This window comes from Lactuca virosa, chromosome 8 (genome assembly GCF_052849685.1).
Source record: "Lactuca virosa cultivar CGN04683 chromosome 8, Lactuca_virosa_CGN04683_v6, whole genome shotgun sequence".
Classification (NCBI taxonomy): domain Eukaryota; kingdom Viridiplantae; phylum Streptophyta; class Magnoliopsida; order Asterales; family Asteraceae; genus Lactuca; species Lactuca virosa.
Genome location: NC_136433.1, coordinates 223,863,169 through 223,881,607, shown reverse-complemented (window position 1 = coordinate 223,881,607; position 18,439 = coordinate 223,863,169). Strand labels below are relative to the sequence as shown.

Below are 18,439 nucleotides of genomic sequence, written 5' to 3'. Positions count from 1 at the left end.
CTTTTTTATCTTTCATTTAAAATAGTTGTTTTTTCATATATTATAGAAGTTGGAGGTTGTAGCGAGGTCCATGTCAATCAAGTAATTCCAGATGACATTCTTCTAGAGGATCCATACCATTCTATTTTCGATGGTATCCCTGAAGTACATTCTATTTTGGAGGGAAGTAATATATGTGTTCATTGTGGAGCCAAACGGTTCAAACATGAATTCGCTACTTTTTGTTGCATGAGTGGGAAAACAAAGTTGGCATCTTCCCAAATTCCTGATGAGTTATATCGTCTTTTTACATCAGAAGAGGAGTCAAGCAAAATATTTAGAGATAATATACGTGCTTACAATACAAACTTTTCTTTCACATCCATGGGAGTAGAGTTGGATGATGATTTGAGCAATATGAAATCCGGAGTATATACATTTCGTGCGAACGGAGCAATATATCACAGAATTGATCAGTTAGTACCGAGGGATGGATTACCTAGGTACTTACAATTATATTTCTATGATTCCGAAACCGACTTTACACATAGACTTCAATGGCCAAATATTGATCGAAAGATCATTCAAGTGTTGGTGGGCGTTCTTTCAACAAACCCGTATGCTACAATGTTTCGAAGCCTTCGTGAGCTAGGACCTCTCGATAACTATAGAGTCACTTTGAACGCATCAGTGGAACTTGACCAAAGGGTATACAATCGGCCGACCACATCTGAGGTTTGGATATAATAATTATTTCTCTTAATTTCAAGTCATCATATCAGTTATCGTATTACATATTCACCATACTAAAATCACAAATTATATAGGTTGCTGGTATTTGGGTAGAAGGTAATGACAACATAACAACATATAAAAGAAGCATTGTTGTATATGGGAGATCTGACTATAGTACACAAATTCAACCTTACGAAGGTTGTTATGATCCTTTGTCTTATCCATTGTTCTTTCCTAATGGTGAGTCTGGTTGGCATGCAAAAATAGCAAGGGATGGGGTGTCCATCAATGAAGTTGTGGGTAATGAAGAAAATATTGTGGATGATTTAGAAGGTACATACATTTTTGAAATATGAAAATGAATGATTTCGGTAAAAATATACATAAATACAAAATTTACATGTTTCTAACATTACCCTTATGCAGGGGCTAAGTCAAAGAAGGGTAGGAATACCGTAACAATGCGTGAGTACTACTGTTACAAATTCCAGATTCGTTCATCTAAAAATTTAATTCTATTGGGAAGAAGATTGCTACAACAATTTGTGGTAGATATCTACATAAAGATCGAGACTTCACGCTTGCTTTTTTGTAAGCTAAACCAAAAGAAGATAAGATCTGACCTTTACCAAGGAATTGTTGACTGTGTCAATGCCGGTGAAGTTTAACCAAGTAGAGTCGGTCAACGGATAGTCTTACCTGCATCTTTCATCGGTGGACCACGTGACATGCGACGAAGGTTCCTAGATGCAATGACGTTAGTTCAAGATGACGGAAAGCCTGATATATTCCTTACAGTAACATGCAATCCAAACTGGCCAGAAATTGATGATGATTTGAAACCCGGGCAAAGTGCACAAGATCGACCAGACCTTGTATCAAGAGTGTTTCGTGCAAAATTAGAGGATCTAAAGGACTAACTTCTAAAGCACCATATCCTGGGTGTGGTTCGAGCATATGTTTATGTGGTGGAGTTTCAAAAGCGTGGTTTGCCACATGCACATTTCCTCTTGATAATGAGACCAGAACACAAGATGACAAATGCTGACCATTATGAAAAAATGGTGTGTGCTGAACTTCCCGATCCGAAAAAGTATCCCAAAATGCACGAAATTGTTGTGAAGCACATGATGCACGGTCCTTGTGGTCATTTACGAGAAACCAGTCCATGTATGCAAGGAGAGCCAAAACAATGTCGGTGGAGATATCCTAGACAATTTAATGAAGCGACGAGACAAGGAGAAGACTCATATCCATTATATAGGAGGAGAAACAATGGGATAGAGGTCAACGTACGAGGAAATACACTTGATAACAGATGGGTGGTACCATATAACCCGAAGCTGTTAATGATGTTCAATTGCCACATGAATGTCGAGGTTTGCTCGAGCATAAAATCTGTGAAATATGCTTTTAAATACGTTTACAAGGGACATGACAAACAAGTTGTCCACATTGATCAAGATGGAGCGGAACCCATCATCAATGAGATTAAAATATATCAAGATGCACGTTACGTCTCACCCCCTGAGGCAATATGGAGGATTTTTAGCTTTGCGCTTTCTCAAATCCACCCTTTCGTCATGTCTTTGCATCTTCATCTCCCGAACCAACAATTGGTTAGATTCTCAGATAATGATTCAATGATTGATATTGTGGACAGGGAGAAAGATAAGAGTTCAATGTTGACCGCATTTTTTGACATGAATAAAATGGATGAGATTGCGAGGCAATATCTATATAAAGAATTCCCAATATACTTTACATGGAATTCAACCAAACGTTGTTGGAAGCAAAGGAAAAAAGGAGCAATGAGAGGCCGATTGGTTTCTGCTAACCCTGCCGAAGGAGAGAGATACTACCTACGGGTTCTCCTATCACATGTTAGAGGGCCAACATGCTTTGAAGATCTTTACACGGTGAACAACGTGTTACATCCAACATTTCGTAAGGCTGCTCTTGAGAGAGGGTTAATAGAGACCGATGATAACCTATCTCAATGTCTTACTGAGGCTTCATTATATCAATTTCCAGGTGCTCTTAGAAGGTTATTTGCAATTATACTCATTTATTGCGAACCCGGAGATGTTCGCAAGTTATGGGATGACCACTATAATTCACTTTCTGAAGATTATATGCGACAATGTGAAAGTGTTGAGCGAGTTCAAACCATGGTTCTTATGGATATCTCTATAATTTTGCAATCTATGGGTAAGCATCTCAATGAGTTTGATCTTCCTATGGTAAATACAAACATCAATTTGGAATCTGGAGATTATCGCGAGGTCCAAGAGGAGTACTCCATCGTTGTGGATGATGAACACCTTCCTACAAAAGATTCTCTCAATACCGACCAAAAAAATACATATGATGAGATCATGACCCACGTTAATCAGAATCGTCCGGGTGTGTTTTTTATAGATGGTACTGGTGGAACTGGAAAAACATTTTTGTACAAAGCCTTACTTGCCGAGGTTCGTTCCCATGGTCATATTGCACTTGCGACAGCTTCATCTGGTGCTGCAGCTAATAATATGCCTGGGGGGAGAACATCTCACTCGCGGTTTAAGATTCCGATAAATCTTGATAATAACTCAATGTGCAAAATCAATCAGCAAAGTGGGGTTGCTCAACTACTTCGTTTGGCCAAAATAATCATATGGGATGAAGCATCAATGGCGAATAGGCAAGCAATAGAGGCGGTGGATCGAATGATGCAAGACATTACAAAGGTGAGCCTCCCTTTTGGTGGAAAGATAATGATCTTGGGAGGTGATTTTAGGCAGGTGTTACCAGTAATCAGACGTGGTACTAGAGCACAGATTGTAGACGCCAGCTTGAGGATGTCACCTCTTTGGTCTTTGATTAAAAAAATACGTTTAACTATAAATATGAGAGCACTGGCTGATCCATGGTTTTCAGAATTTTTGATACGAATTGGCAACGGAGATGAAGAAACCATCGATGAAAGTTTTGTCCGAATACCTGATGATATGTGCATTCCTTACACCGACCAACACAAATCAAAAAACGAGTTGATTAATGCAATCTTTCCTTCTTTGCACATCAATGGAGGCTCTTCAGAGTATATTATTTCCAGGGCGATACTATCAACAAAAAATGAAAGTGTTGATGAAATTAATGATCAACTGATTGATAGGTTTTGTGGAGAGGAGGGGATTTACTATAGTTTTGATGAGGCAGAAGATGATAAGAACAATTTCTATCCGATGGAATTCTTAAACTCTATAAATATCAACGGTTTACCTCCTCATTACCTTCGACTCAAAACTGGATGACCTATAATACTATTAAGGAATATTGATCCTTCGAATGGTTTATGTAATGGCACAAGATTGATATGCAGAGGTTTTCAGATGAACCTGATCGATGCGGAAATAGCGGTTGGCCTTCATGCCGTAAAACGAGTTTTTTTACCAAGAATCCCTCTTTGTCCATCCGATGATGACATGTTTCCATTCGAATTGAAAAGAAAACAGTTTCCAATTCGGCTTAGCTTTGCTATGACAATCAATAAAGCTCAAGGCCAAACAATTCCAAACGTTGGTGTTTATCTACCAGAGTCAGTATTCTCGCATGGGCAACTTTATGTAGCGCTTTCCAGAGGGATATCCCGTGAGAATACAAAGGTCTTAGTGAAACCTACAAAAGAATTTCAGGAGAGAGGAATTTACACATCAAATGTGGTGTATCAAGAAGTTATGTGTGATATATAAGATCAAATTTTGTATAAACCTTATCGATATATATTAAAATGGTAATGATATTTTTCAAATTATTTGTGTTCTTAAAAATATTTATTTTCTATATATAACTAATTGAAAAAATTCAATGAAATAAAACCATTCCTCAATATAACTATTCATTTAATTATGAATGTGATGAAATGTTTTTACATAATTCTTGTGAAAAAAATTAAAAATAACAAGTCTTTTACATTAAATGATTATAAGCATTTGTTGTATGAATTGGTAAAAAAGAAAACATATTTTGATTCCTTTTAAAATTTATAAACAACAAAAGAAAAAACTCTCATATTGGAGGAAGATTGGAAACATGATGGTTTTCATTTATTATCATATACGATTACAGTCGCACCACCTCACCGAGATAACTTTTCACCTAACAACAACTAATCGGCGCCTAGAAACTTTTTGTCGAAAGGAACAATAGCCGTCGCCGCATCGCGCGGGTACCCCACTAGTATATATATATATATATATATATATATATATATATATATATATATATATATATATATATATATATATATATATATATATATATATATATATATATATATATATATATATATATAAAAGACAAGTCAGTCTTACCGTTAGTAGGCCTCATTCACGAAGCCGATCTATAAGGGGGTATAAGGTTACTGCCTATGAAATGGTGGTTTAATGGGTGTCCACTCTCACCCACCGCTTCCTTGACTGGTGGAGGGTCGTTAGCCGAACGGGTAGGATAGGACATTAATTCTCGTTAAAAGTATAATGATAAATATAAAGTAACTAAACATTTATTAAATTCCCAATATTAGTTACTTTAGGAAAATGTGAAAATGGTGCTAATCCATGAAATTACACTTTGCACCTTGTTAAGTCGTTAGTGGAGCGTGTGTGGTTAACCGGCACACTAATCTGGGACTGACAATGTGTAGCAAATGGTAGCTTGATGTTAATCATAGATCAATGGAGTGTGTGTGGTTAACCGGCACATTGATTAGGTGATTTGTAATATTGGGTGTACCAAGCTAATTTGCATGGTTATTCACACATTGTTTGTGATCCTCGGCATCCCAATCACAAACATGAAGGGCACAATCGAGATTTAAACATGCCATTGAAAAAGTTCAATGAATCTCAAAGGATCTAGGAATTTCAATCCAATTAAAACTTAATAATCTATTTTGTTTTTCATGGTGGAAATTGGTAAATCGTCATTTACCTACCTTCAAATATTTTACAATTGGATTACGGCATCCCTTTTCGCATTTGTAGAATATTGTGTTGGGTCCTAGCCTTAATATTTTATTTGGGTGTACTATTAAGGATTATCCTCTAATCTAAACTTTGTTCTTCTTTTTCAGATGTCTATCCCAAACAATGCTTCCAACCCAATCCCTTCAGGCTCTTTCTTCCTCATGAACCTATGTGAGAGGGTCATTTTCGATGGCTCGAACTTCAATGACTGGATTCGAAACATTTGAATGGCTATTCGTTATGAGGACAAAGAATATGTCCTAGATAAAGAGCTTAAGGAGATTGATGTCACCACTGCTACTCCTGAACAAATTGCTGAACATACTACTCATGAGAGGGATTCGACAAAGGTGTCGTGTCTAATGATTGCTACCATGACTGCTGAGCTGCAGAAGTCCTATGAGGACTACTATCCTTTTGAAATGTATCAAGATTTGATGGAAAGATACCATCAAAGTGCTCGGAAGGAGAGGTATAAGATCATTGCCTCCATGATCACAACCAAAATGAAGGATGGTGAACCCATCATGGCCTACTTGCAAAAGATGCAGAGATTTGTTGACCGCTTGCTTAAATTGAATGTCAATTTTGATGAAGAGTTGGCCATAGATATTATTCTACACTCTTTAGCTTCTTGTTATGATCATTTTCGTATGACATATCATATGAACATGGAGGAGGTCACTCTTAGCAAGCTTCAAGGTCTTCTAAGAACTGCAGAAAGCAACTTGAAAGGCAAGTTCGTTGTGTCTACTCCTACTACTACTTCTGCTCCTGTTATGGAAATTGGACATGGGAAGGGAAAGAAGAGGAAGGCTCCCTCCAAGAGCCGCAAAGGAAAGTCTCTTGATGGATCCTCTTCCAGTGGGACCAAAGTTGGTTCTGCTAATCCTTCTTCCAACCCAAAGGATGCAGAGTTCTTCCACTATCATGAAAAAGGGCACTGGAAATGAAGCTTCCCCAAGTACTTGCAGGATATAAAGGATGGCAAGATCAAGCCCTCCTTTGCAGTTATTTACACAATTCAATCTAATAACTCATCACATGCTAATTCTTGGGTCCTTGATACAGGATATGGTATTCACATTTGTTCTGATTTGCAGGAACTAAAAAGAAATAGGGATGTGGAGCACGGGAAGATAAACTTAATCATGGGAAAAAGGAAAGTGTCGCATGTAACCAAGATTGGAGTTTATTCTTTATTGCTTATTAATGGTTTAAATTTAGATTTGAATAATTGTTGTTACTCGGCCCATATGGCGAGAAATATTATTTCCTTTCACAGTTTGTATAAACAAGGTTTTACCTTTTCTTTTAATAATGAAAATGGTGGTATTTATGCTTATTGTAATGGTGTTTTTTATTTTGAAGCATTACCTTGTAATGGTATATATGAAACTGTGATGGTTGTAGATAACTTAGGTAATAATGTGTTGAATATTGATTCGTCCAATGATTTGGACAAGGCATGCTTGTGGCATTGTCATCTTGGACATGTCAACAAGAAGCGCATAGCCGAACTCCAAAAGGATGGAGTCTTGGAGTCGTTCGACTTGAAGTCGGATGACACTTGCGAATCTTGTTTACTTGGAAAGATGACCAAGTCACCCTTCACTGGTACTTGTGAAATGGGTGAAGGTCTGTTGGATCTCATACACACTGATGTGTGTGGACCATTCAGAACTGCCACAAGGGATGCTAACCGCTTCTATGTGACTTTCACTAATGATTATAGTAGATATGGGTATATTTACTTAATCAAGCATAAGTCGGAAACTTTTGAAAAGTTCAAGGATTTTAAGAAAGAAGTGGAGAATCAATTGGGCAGGAAGATAAAGATGTTGCGATCCGATCGAGGAGGAGAGTATCTTAGTATTGAGTTACTAGACTATCTTAAGGAATGTGGAATTGTTTCACAGTTGATGCCACCTAGGGCACCACAGCTTAATGGTGTGGCTGAGAGGCGCAACCGAACCTTGCTAGACATGGTTCGTTCCATGCTGAGTTGAGCTTCGTTACCTATCTCATTCTGGGGTATGCCATAGAGACTGCCACCCATATCCTTAATCTAGTCCCTACCAAAAAGGTTTCAAAACACCTCACGAGATGTGGACAGGGAAGGTTCCCTCGTTAGACCACATCAAAGTTTAGGGTTGCGAGGCTTTTGTGAGACGCGAGACTCATGACAAGCTCGAACCTCGGAGTGAGCGATGTATTTTCATCGGCTACCCACAGAAATCCTATGGATATCTCTTCTACAGACCGAGTGACAATGTTGTCTTCGTTGCGAGGAGAGGAGTCTTTCGAGAGAGAGAACTCATAGGACAAGGAAACAGTGGGAGGAAAATTGACCTTGAAGAGCTTCAAGAGTCAAGTGGTGAAGGAACCTCAAACACTAGCAATCAACCTGAGGAGGAAACTCCTGTTGAACCAAATGACCAGTGCGTACCTCTAAGATGTTCCAGTAGAGTTAGTGTTCCACCTGTGTTATATGGTTTTCATATAACATCTGAAGGTGATACATTTATCAGTGATAGCACACTCGTAAATCTGGATGAACCTAACAACTACAAGGAATCCATGGCAGGCCTCGAGTCCGCAAAAAGGAAAGAGGCTATGGACAGCAAGATTCAGTCCATGTATGAAAATCAAGTTTGGAACTTGGTTGACAATGTACCAGGCCATAAGACAGTCGGGTGCAAATGGATCTTCAAGAAGAAGACCGACATGGATGGGAAAGTACACACATATAAAGCGCGACTGGTTGCGAAAGGCTTCACTCAAACTCCGGGAGTTGACTATGATGAGACCTTCTCACCAGTAGCGAAGATTAAATTAATAAGGGTTATGTTGGCCATAGTTGCATTTCAGGATTATGAAATATGGAAAATGGATGTCAAAACCGCTTTCCTTAATGGAAAGTTGGCTGAGGATGTTTACATGAGTCATCCAGAGGGTTTTGTCAATGCAAAGTACCCTAATAGAGTGTGTAAGCTTGAGAAATCCATTTATGGATTGAAACAAGCATCTCGCAGATGGAATCTTTGTTTTGATGAGAAAGTCAAAGAGTTTGGTTTTTTGAGAAGCGAAGATGAGTCTTGTGTATATGTCAAAGCTAGTGGGAGTATAGTAAACTTTCTGGTATTGTATGTAGATGAAATACTTCTCATAGGAAACGACATCCCAACCATGCAGGAGGTTAAGTCCTGGCTTGGGAAATGTTTCGCTATGAAGGACCTCGGAGAAGCTGCTTATATTTTGGGGATAAGGATATTGAGAAACAGGAGTAAAAGACTAATAGGACTTAGTCAAACTACCTACTTGGACAAGGTGTTGAAACATTTCAGCATGGAGGAGTGCAAGAAAGGTGACTTACGTATCCAAAGCAATACCAAACTGAGTAAGACTCAGAGTCCGAGTACAGAGGCTGAGATAGCAGAGATGATTCATATACCATATGCATCCGCAGTTGGTTCGATCATGTAGGCTATGACTTGTACTCGCCCTGATGTGGCCTTTGCTTTGAGCATGGTCAGCAGGTATCAAGGGAATCATGGTAAAGCTCATTGGAATGCAGCTAAGAACATTTTTAAGTACCTGCGGAGGACTAAGGACTGGTTAATTACCCTCGGTGGGAGTGATGACTTGAGAGCGACAGGGTATAGTGACGCCAACTTTCAAACCGACAGAGATAATTTCCGCTCTCAGTCGAGCTGATTGTTTACCCTGAATGGAGGAGCAGTAACATGGAAAAGTTCCAAGTAGGAGACTGTAGCTGATTCAACGTGAGAATCAGAGTACATAGAGGCAAGCGAAGCAGCGAAGGAGGCGATATGGTTGAAAAACTTCATCGGAGACCTTGGAGTCTTTCCATCCATAAAGGAGCATGTGGAAATTTTCTGCGACGATGAAGGGGCGGTTGCCTTAACCAAGGAACCGAGAGATCATGGTAGATCCAGGCATATCGACAGAAAGTACCACTTCATAAGACATCAAGTAGAAGAAGGACACCTCGTGATGAAGAGGATATCATCAGAAGACAAACCACCAGATCCCCTTACAAAGGGACTGACTAGGGTTAAGCACTTGAAGCATGCGAGGGGCATTGGGCTAACGGACGATATTAGATTTAGTAATTAGATAAATCGAAACTTGTAATAGCTAAATTGTAATTGACATTTGATGATTAAATAAAAGGAGTTTTATTTATAAGTAAAGTTATTGTCTTGTGTTAATTATTTACTATTGTTTCGCTTTGCATGTTTTGACTTCCAGAATAATAAGAATTATTCAAACTATCCACAGTCGATCATACGTTGGAAGTAAGTATGAAAGAAGACTATCATGAGTTGACTTGTAGATTGTCTAAGGATTTAGACATAGCAAAAGTTTGCTACACCATTCATGAGTGCTCCTGAAATAAGATTTGAGTATTGGATTCAACCCGCGCTCACCTGCATTACTTCATAGAATTTATCACGAGTAATTGTGAGATGATAATATAATATAATCTTCAAACCAAGATATATGAGTTGTTGACTACGATTTGTTTGTGCATTAATGGTATGAAAACACATCAGTAACTTGATGTTATAAAACGGGTCGTTGTGCATGATTTGATGAGTAGTTAGTACAAGCATATAATGTCAAAGTTTATATGTTCCTTTTATCCTAAGAGGATTAAAAGCGATATCTTGGGCCCCTCGATGATTCTGTTTTGACTATGTGTCGGGACCGGTCAGAACTAAATTGATGTGTTCAGTTATGTTCTATGTCAAACGAATCGGAAATCGAGAAACAAAATGCAGGACAATAAGTATGACTATGTTCCATGTATTTGTCCGCATAGATATCTTGAGAACAGAGGAGTATATGATCCCTTATCTGAAGGATGCGTCACTGACTAGATCAGAGTTCGACAGCAACTTTTTGATAGCTTACGATTGTTAAGTCAGTTCCTGAAGTCACATTGGCAGCTATTGTTATTAGACTTATCCAAGTGGGAGACTATTGGATTTGGTGTCTAAGCCCATAACTATAACCGGGATGTACTTGACCTAATTGTAGCATGGTCCTTTTGGGTTGCCTTCACCAGTGTAATTTGATAGGATGGACTTTTGAGAATAAAGTTATTTGTGATCTATTAATATATTATAAGTATAATATATTCAGAAATCATATTCTTTAATTAGTATTGTTCAAGAATTAGTTTGGAATTAATGTTGTGATCAAAAGAGACTAATTAAATATATGGGGATTGGTTATGTAAATCAATCATTCTTATAGTGTGGGCCTATGATCCATGGTTATTTAGGATGGGCTAAACCAATTAGATAATCCATGGATAGTCCATGGAGGTTTAACCCATGGAGCATAAGAATGTGAAAATTTATGGAGCATTAGGGTTTGCATGAATGTAACCCTAGCATTTGCCACACTATAAATAAACCCCCTAGAGCCAAAATCGGTTGCCACAACATTCTTGGAGAGTGATATTGATTTTGTGCAAGTAACTTATTCTCTCAAGCCTCCTCTTGCATATTGGTGTTTGTGAACCATTAGAGGCATCACACTTGGGGTGCTTAAGCTTTCAAAGGTCAAGAACTACAGTCCTTCTAAGAGGTATGTCATCTAACTAGTTGTATTGTTTATTTGACAATATGTATGCTAGTTAGGAGAATGCTTTGGAAAAATTGAAAATGCATGTATAATTAGAGAAAACATAGATCCAAAGCATTTAGGGTTGCATGTACACCATAGGAGTGTTATAGTTCTCAAAACCCAACACATACAAACTCCATCGTATGCCTTTACGCACTTGCCATAGTCGCCCCAGACCTGTTCTCCTCTTGAATATGAATCAATAACCATGGGCTTCTTACCCGAGCCCACTGATACCTGCACCTGAATTGGTTTCCTCTTCCTTACTGTCTCCGGATCAATCTCCTGCTCGCGATCCCGATCTATCATGTCCTCCAACGTCTTGTAGTTGGATATGCTTACAAATTCCTATATCTCATCCTTCAACATATCATGGAACCTAGCCTTCTTCATCTCCTTGTCCACCACATACTGCGGAACCAGTAAAGCCCTCTCTTAGAACAAGACAATAATCTCTGCCACTAACTCAGTAGTCTGTCGAAGGTCCTGAAACTCTCTCACAAGCTGTTGGTCCTGAATCACTGGTGCAAACTCAGTTCTAAACCTCGTCACAAAATCATCTCAAGTCATCGTCTCAACAACCTCGCATCCCAAGGCGTGGCCTACCTCTTCCCACCAATCATGGGCTCTATCTTTCAGAATATAGGATGTAAGTCTAACCTTCTCTTCCTCGGGGCAGAAGCTAGTCCGAAAAGCATTTGTGATGTCTGCCAACCATCGCCTGCTCACAATAGGGTCCTTCTTCCTGAAGAACCCAGGAGCCCCATACGCACGAAACTCTAGAAAATTCAAAGAGCGTGCACCCACCATAGCCACCATCTCAGTACAAAATGCGCCCAGACGCTCATCCAAAATCTCTCCCTCCTTGATCATACCTAAGATCATAGGAGTCTTCTTCATAATGATGTGGGTAATCTCAGATGAAATGAACTACCGCGTCTGATCATCCAAGATTCTGGCTCCAGAGCCCGAACCAAATCCCTCACCAGGACCTGAACCACCTTGAGTGACCACCATACTCAACTGAAAAATAAATAATGCAAACCATCATAAACACTCGAAAAAATCTCACACCCTACAAGTTCCTTAGTATCCTCGTGAATACCCCTGATTAAAGTATGGATCTTGTGCTTTCAGTAGTACGGGCCCAATACTACCTTCCACACATATCCGTACTTTCCTCAAGATCTGTCCTAATTTCCCTAAGTGACTCCCTTAATATCAAAGATTCTACATTCTCGCTAAACAACACATCTGCTAATGCTAACATTCTTCCTAGTTTATCTTAGGATTCTCTTCCATCCTCTCTCCGCCATCAGCTGCAAAAGAAGCTCCCACTAACACCCGCTAAGTATCTTAGGAATATAATTACATGCAACATACACTAGATAATTCTTTAACTGCAAGGTCTCACATTACAACGGTTGGACTCAAAAAAGAGTTTCACAATAGAGTTAAACATAACCTTCTAAAGTTATCTAATTTTTGTAACATGTAACCTAGCATATTCGCTTGATACTTAACTAGTATTAACAATAGTTCCTAAAAGCACAAAGCAAGTAGCATTCGAGCATTGAGTTGTAACTAGTGCACTGCCTAACAGGCTATCCTATCATATCATCTGTAATCCATACTAGCATGCAGTTCTAGAGGCTCATACATTAAGCATACAAAGGCATCTCTCCTAACATTAAATTCTGAGCAGATCATTTGCCTTAATTTAACATGCTATTCATATATTCACGTACTTATATAAACATGTATGGGTATTTTGGCAATACTTACTTGAACTCGGGCGATTGCACGCATCACATCCCATTTTATAAAAATCTTTCTAGAAAAACCTTTTTCTTTTTACTAATTCCTTAGTTTGAGTTCAGACAAAACAGAGAGTGTGCCCGAATCCCTCAAACCAAGGTTCTAATACAAACTTGTAACATCCCAAAAATACTTGATAATTTTTTTTTGTTTTTAAGTAAATCAAAGCCATAAATCATTCAGTTCAAACCATCAAAAGTATGACAATGTGGAAAAATAGTTACTAGAGTACAATCCCAAAATCATGAAATGCTAAACACTGGTGGATGCAATGCAATCATGTCGGGCCCTTTCCTTTTGAACCAAAAGTACCTGAAAAACATTTATTCATAAAATGTAAGTACAAAGCTTAATGAGTTCCCTAAAACACCACATACCATACATACACATCATACATATCAGCCTAAAACTATAACGGGTTTATTTCACCCCTGATTCCCTTGCGACTCTCTGATTCCCCTCCGACTCCCTAAGTCCCTTACGACTCCCTTAGTATCTTTCAACTGGTGTAGGTCTATTTCCCCCCTATAACTAAGCATACAGTCATACTAGCAAGATTCACAAAGACAACAAGCACATACATGTATATTAGTAAGTGTCACGAAGACAAATATTATCCTACAACATAATCTAGTGGGTCGGCATTGGTGCCTTCGACCCACAAGTACAATGAGGAGACTCACCTCAATTTGATTATAACAAATCACACACACGAGTTGCTGCCACCACGGCTCCTCACATTGAACATGTCCAAAATCAACCCTAATTAATAATCAGGGTAATAACCCATAATCAATGGTCCAAATCATACTCTATCTTACTAAAGGTAAAAGACCATTTTACCCTTCCCATACTTGACCCAAATAATCATGGTCCAAAACCTATAATGACCCACAACCCAAAAATGGCCCAAAAGGACTTCTGGGAGTATGCCATGCATACCTCCCTATTACGTCTTGTGTACCTGGCTTCAACGGAAGGAGGGACTCGGGTTGCACCTATTACGCCCTACGTACCAAGAGGGTACGCCCGACATACTCCTCTGTTTCCCAAAACTAATCATTAAGCTTTTAATGCTTAAAGACCATACGTCCAACTCATAGATCTTAATATTGAGAACGTCTTAACTGATAAAGTCAACAAAGTTAAGTTTTTTCATGGCTTAATAAAGCCCAAAACCGAACCCTAGGTTTATAACTTCACTAAAGGACCAATAATTCATGCATGGGTGATCTATAACCTTCAAGCTCCGATTTTTATGACTTAATAATCTCAAAAATTGCTGAAAAATGATGCTCAAGGGTTGTGGAGTAGTTCATACTCACAAGCTCCAAAGGCATGGGACCAAAACATATGCCAAATCTAGATCTAAACTAAGGAGCCATAAAGTTTAGAGCTTTATACCTCCAAGAGATGCTAGATGAAAAAACAAGTCTAGATCCACAAGCTCCAAGCTTCCCAACACCTATCCTATGGAATCCTTCTTATTTAATATGCACCAAAACACACAACGAATCACTCTAAGAGCCAAGAACCTCACAAGGTGGCTAGGGTTTCGAATGACTGGAAAAGGGAGAGTGGAGGTTGGTTATGAAGAGGCCTTAAGGGTCTTAAGGTGTTTAAATAGGGTCCAAACCCTAAAAATTAGGGTTTGGGACCTGCATGAGTACGACCTGCGTACCTATCATGTATGCCCTGCTTACTCGAAGGAATCCATGATCCACATTAAATGACATATGCCCGACGTACTCATCAAGTACTCCCCGCTTAGGGACTAATTTTCCAAATAAAAAATGTAATTTAAGCCTTTATGAAAATATACCTGGAACACGAGCGTTATAATTCTCCCCCACTTGAATCAGACTTTGTCCTCGAAGTCCGCCGCCACAAACAACTCAGGGTAATGCTCCCGCATCTCCTCTTCAGGCTCCCACGTCCACTCAGAGCCCTTCCGGTGCGGCCACTGCACCTTTACCAAACCCACTTCCTTGTTTCTCATAGTCTTTGTCTTCTTATCTAGGATCATAACTGGTCTCTCTATGTAGTTCAAATTCTCGTCCACCTGAAAATCTTCCAATGGAACCACTGTGGAATCATCAACCCAATACTTCCGTAACTGAGAGATGTGAAAAGTTCTATGAATCTGACTGAGCTCATCGGGTAAATCTAAACGATAAGAAACCTTTTTCACCCGGGAAATAACCCTAATAGGACCAATATATCTGGGGCCCAGCTTGCCCCGCTTCCTAAACCGGATGATATACCTTTCCAAGGTGACACCTTCTAGAGTGCCATGTCCCCAAACTGAAACTCCAAATTTGATCGGTGCCTATCAGTATAACTCTTCTTCCAGCTCAACGGGGTCTGCAACATCCACTCACCTGCTGGATAAACTCGGTAGTCCGGAGCACCACCTTCGTGCTACCCATGACCTGCTGACCGACCTCGCCCTAGTAAATTCGGATCTGACACTTCCTCCCGTAGAGCATCTTAAAAGGAGGTCGATCAATACTAGCATGGTAGCTGTTGTTGTAAGAAAACTTAGCCAATGGGAGATACGTATCCCAGCTACTACCAAAATCCAACACACATACCTGAATCATATCCTCCAAGGTCTGAATAATCCACTCACTATCTTCGTCAGTCTGCAGATGAAAAGTCGTGCTGAAAAGTGGATGAGTACCCAAATCCTCATGGAATCTCTTACAGAACCTGGAAGTAAACCGAAAATCCTGATCCGAAACCACCAACACTGGAACCTCATGCCGTGTCACAACCTCTGGAATATAAACATCCTCCAACTTCTCTGCAGAGATGCGCTCTTGAATAGGAATTAAATGCGCGCTCTTGGTCAATCGATCCCTGATGACCCAAATCAAATCCACCCCTCGCGCAGTCCGCAGTATCTTCATGATAAAGTCCATCGTAATCTCTTCCCATTTCCAAATGGGAACACCCAACAGTTCCATCTTGTCTTGAGGTCGCTGATGCTCGGCCATGACTTTCCTACAAGTTAAGCGCCTCTCCACATACCAGGCCATATGCCGCTTCATGTAGGGCTACCAATAATCAAGACAGAGGTCTCTATATGTCTTCGTCGCATCCGTATGAATAGAAAACTTCGACTTATGTGCCTCCTCCATCACAATCTGTTGCGTACCCCCGGAACATGGAACCCAAATTCTCCGATGAAGGGTCAATAATACCCGATTATCATAACAAAAAGAGGACACCTGACCCATTATATACTCACTCTTCCGGTGTTCCTCTTTCATAGCCTCAACCTGAGCCTCTCGGATCTGCTCCAAGAGTGGAGTAATCATTGTCATCCTCAAACATACATCCCTGTTAGGAGTGCTTGCCGCCTTGCGGCTAAGAGCATCAACCACCATGTTGTCCTTCATAGGGTGATAAAGAATCTCACAATCATAATCCTTGACCACATCGAGCCACCTACGTGCCTCATATTTAGATTTGGCTGATCCATCAAATACCTCAAATTCTTGTGGTCCATATAGATGATATAATGAACCCTATATATGATTCAAATCTACCTTATCCTTATGTAGAGATATCTCACAACCGTCTATATGAAGCTCTCTAGGAGCTTTTGCAATATTCCAATTAATCTCATTAATTATCTAATATTCAAGCCATTTAATTAATTAAAACTTTTTAATTAATTCCCAAAATAACTTGTAATTAATTTATTAATTTCTTAATAAATTAACAACTTATTTATCTCCATTTTCTTATGCTATTTGGCTCATGAGACTAACCTAAAATAACCCTGTTATTATCAGAAATATTATCAAAATAATTTCTAATTAATTAATATACACATACATTTTGTTAAAGGGCCTTAGGGATATATACAACAAATACAAAATATGAATGGGAACATATATATATATATATATATATATATATATATATATATATATATATATATATGTGCCCATTCATATTTTGTATTTGTTGTATATATCCCTGAGAACATTTAGGGGTTTGCGAACAATTGAGAACAAATATCAGTGATAGGAAAACAAACACATTACTTTTAATGAAGCAAGTATGTATATGTAATTTTCTTATAGTTATTACATTTCTATAACAAGCCACATAGAGGAGATAACGTACAGAAGCAACTATGCATCAAATTGAAGATGTCGATCTTCACCACTTCTCCAATCGCCATATCTACGATTTCCAATGCTACCTGAATTTCACGAAACTCCGGTACATTGATTCATCCGCCACCAGTCAAGTCTTTAATTCTGCAAACTTACTGCTCAAAAACTCTTCATATTGAGCTTGTTGGAGATGGAGTTAGAGTTGTTGCTTTGTTTTTTCATTCACCGGGAGAATGTCGATGAAGGAGCAAATATATGCATTGAGCTTGATAGAGAATACTGAAGAAGGAGCTTCCGTCAGCACCCTCATCCCTACCCAAACCCTATCTCTTCGTCGATCTTTTATAGAAATAAACTTATATATCATCAAATTAGAGTCAGATCAACACCACATGCCCTGGCAATCCAGCTGTTGTTTTGATGCCAATCAGTCGTCGGGGTACTTTATTGGTAAATCGTTGCATTTTTAGGGCCATCTTGCCATAATTGATCAGTATGCTTCCTTATCCTTATCCCCTGTAATTCCATTTCTAATTTTTTGTATTTGTTATCAGATTAATGGTTCTAAAACACAATTTTAGAATAAATTCATTTACAAATCTTTCATATTATAATTTAGTATTACCAATATGGTACATCTATTTGAAATTGTATTTATGGAGGAATTTGATGGAGGACAATAACCTATTTAGTTTCCATTTCCATCTTCCATGGTAAGTTAGTTGTTTTCTATAGCTATGTAATTTCACATTTTGGAACTATTATCTTCTATTTGTTCATGTTGGGAGCCTGACATTGGCTTTGGAATCAAGAAATCATCAAGCAGAAGTGGAATCTCTGAGGTTGCTTCTTGATTAATTTGTTTCATGTGATCTAGTTTTGTTAGCAATAGTAAAAAAAACGTTTTAAATTTTGAGTATATGTTATGGTGCAGAATCAAGAAAGATTAAATGGTAATTTTTACTAGAGAGTTTTGTTGCAGGGTGATATTAGTGGCCTGGTATCATAGTTACAAGAGTTGCAGAAAAGAATGTGGAACTGGATAAAGAGAACAGGAAAACTGAGCTTACAGGTTTATAACTATTTTCTTCATACATCCTA

General features: G+C 38.7%; 1 protein-coding gene and 1 long non-coding RNA gene across 2 annotated transcripts; both read left to right on the top strand.

Moving 5' to 3' along the window:
• Nucleotides 1-612: 612 nt before the first annotated feature.
• Nucleotides 613-1,213, top strand: LOC145134697 (uncharacterized). The gene is made up of 3 exons (XR_013719282.1): nt 613-714; nt 807-1,047; nt 1,141-1,213. It is a non-coding gene; the product is annotated as an uncharacterized LOC145134697 (long non-coding RNA).
• A 535-nt stretch (nt 1,214-1,748) lies between these two features.
• On the top strand, nt 1,749-4,013 carry LOC145131288 (uncharacterized). Its single transcript, XM_079066001.1, has one exon. The coding sequence runs from the start codon at nt 1,749-1,751 to the stop codon at nt 4,011-4,013; it is 2,265 nt and encodes a 754-aa protein (XP_078922127.1).
• The last annotated feature ends 14,426 nt before the right edge of the window (nt 4,014-18,439 follow it).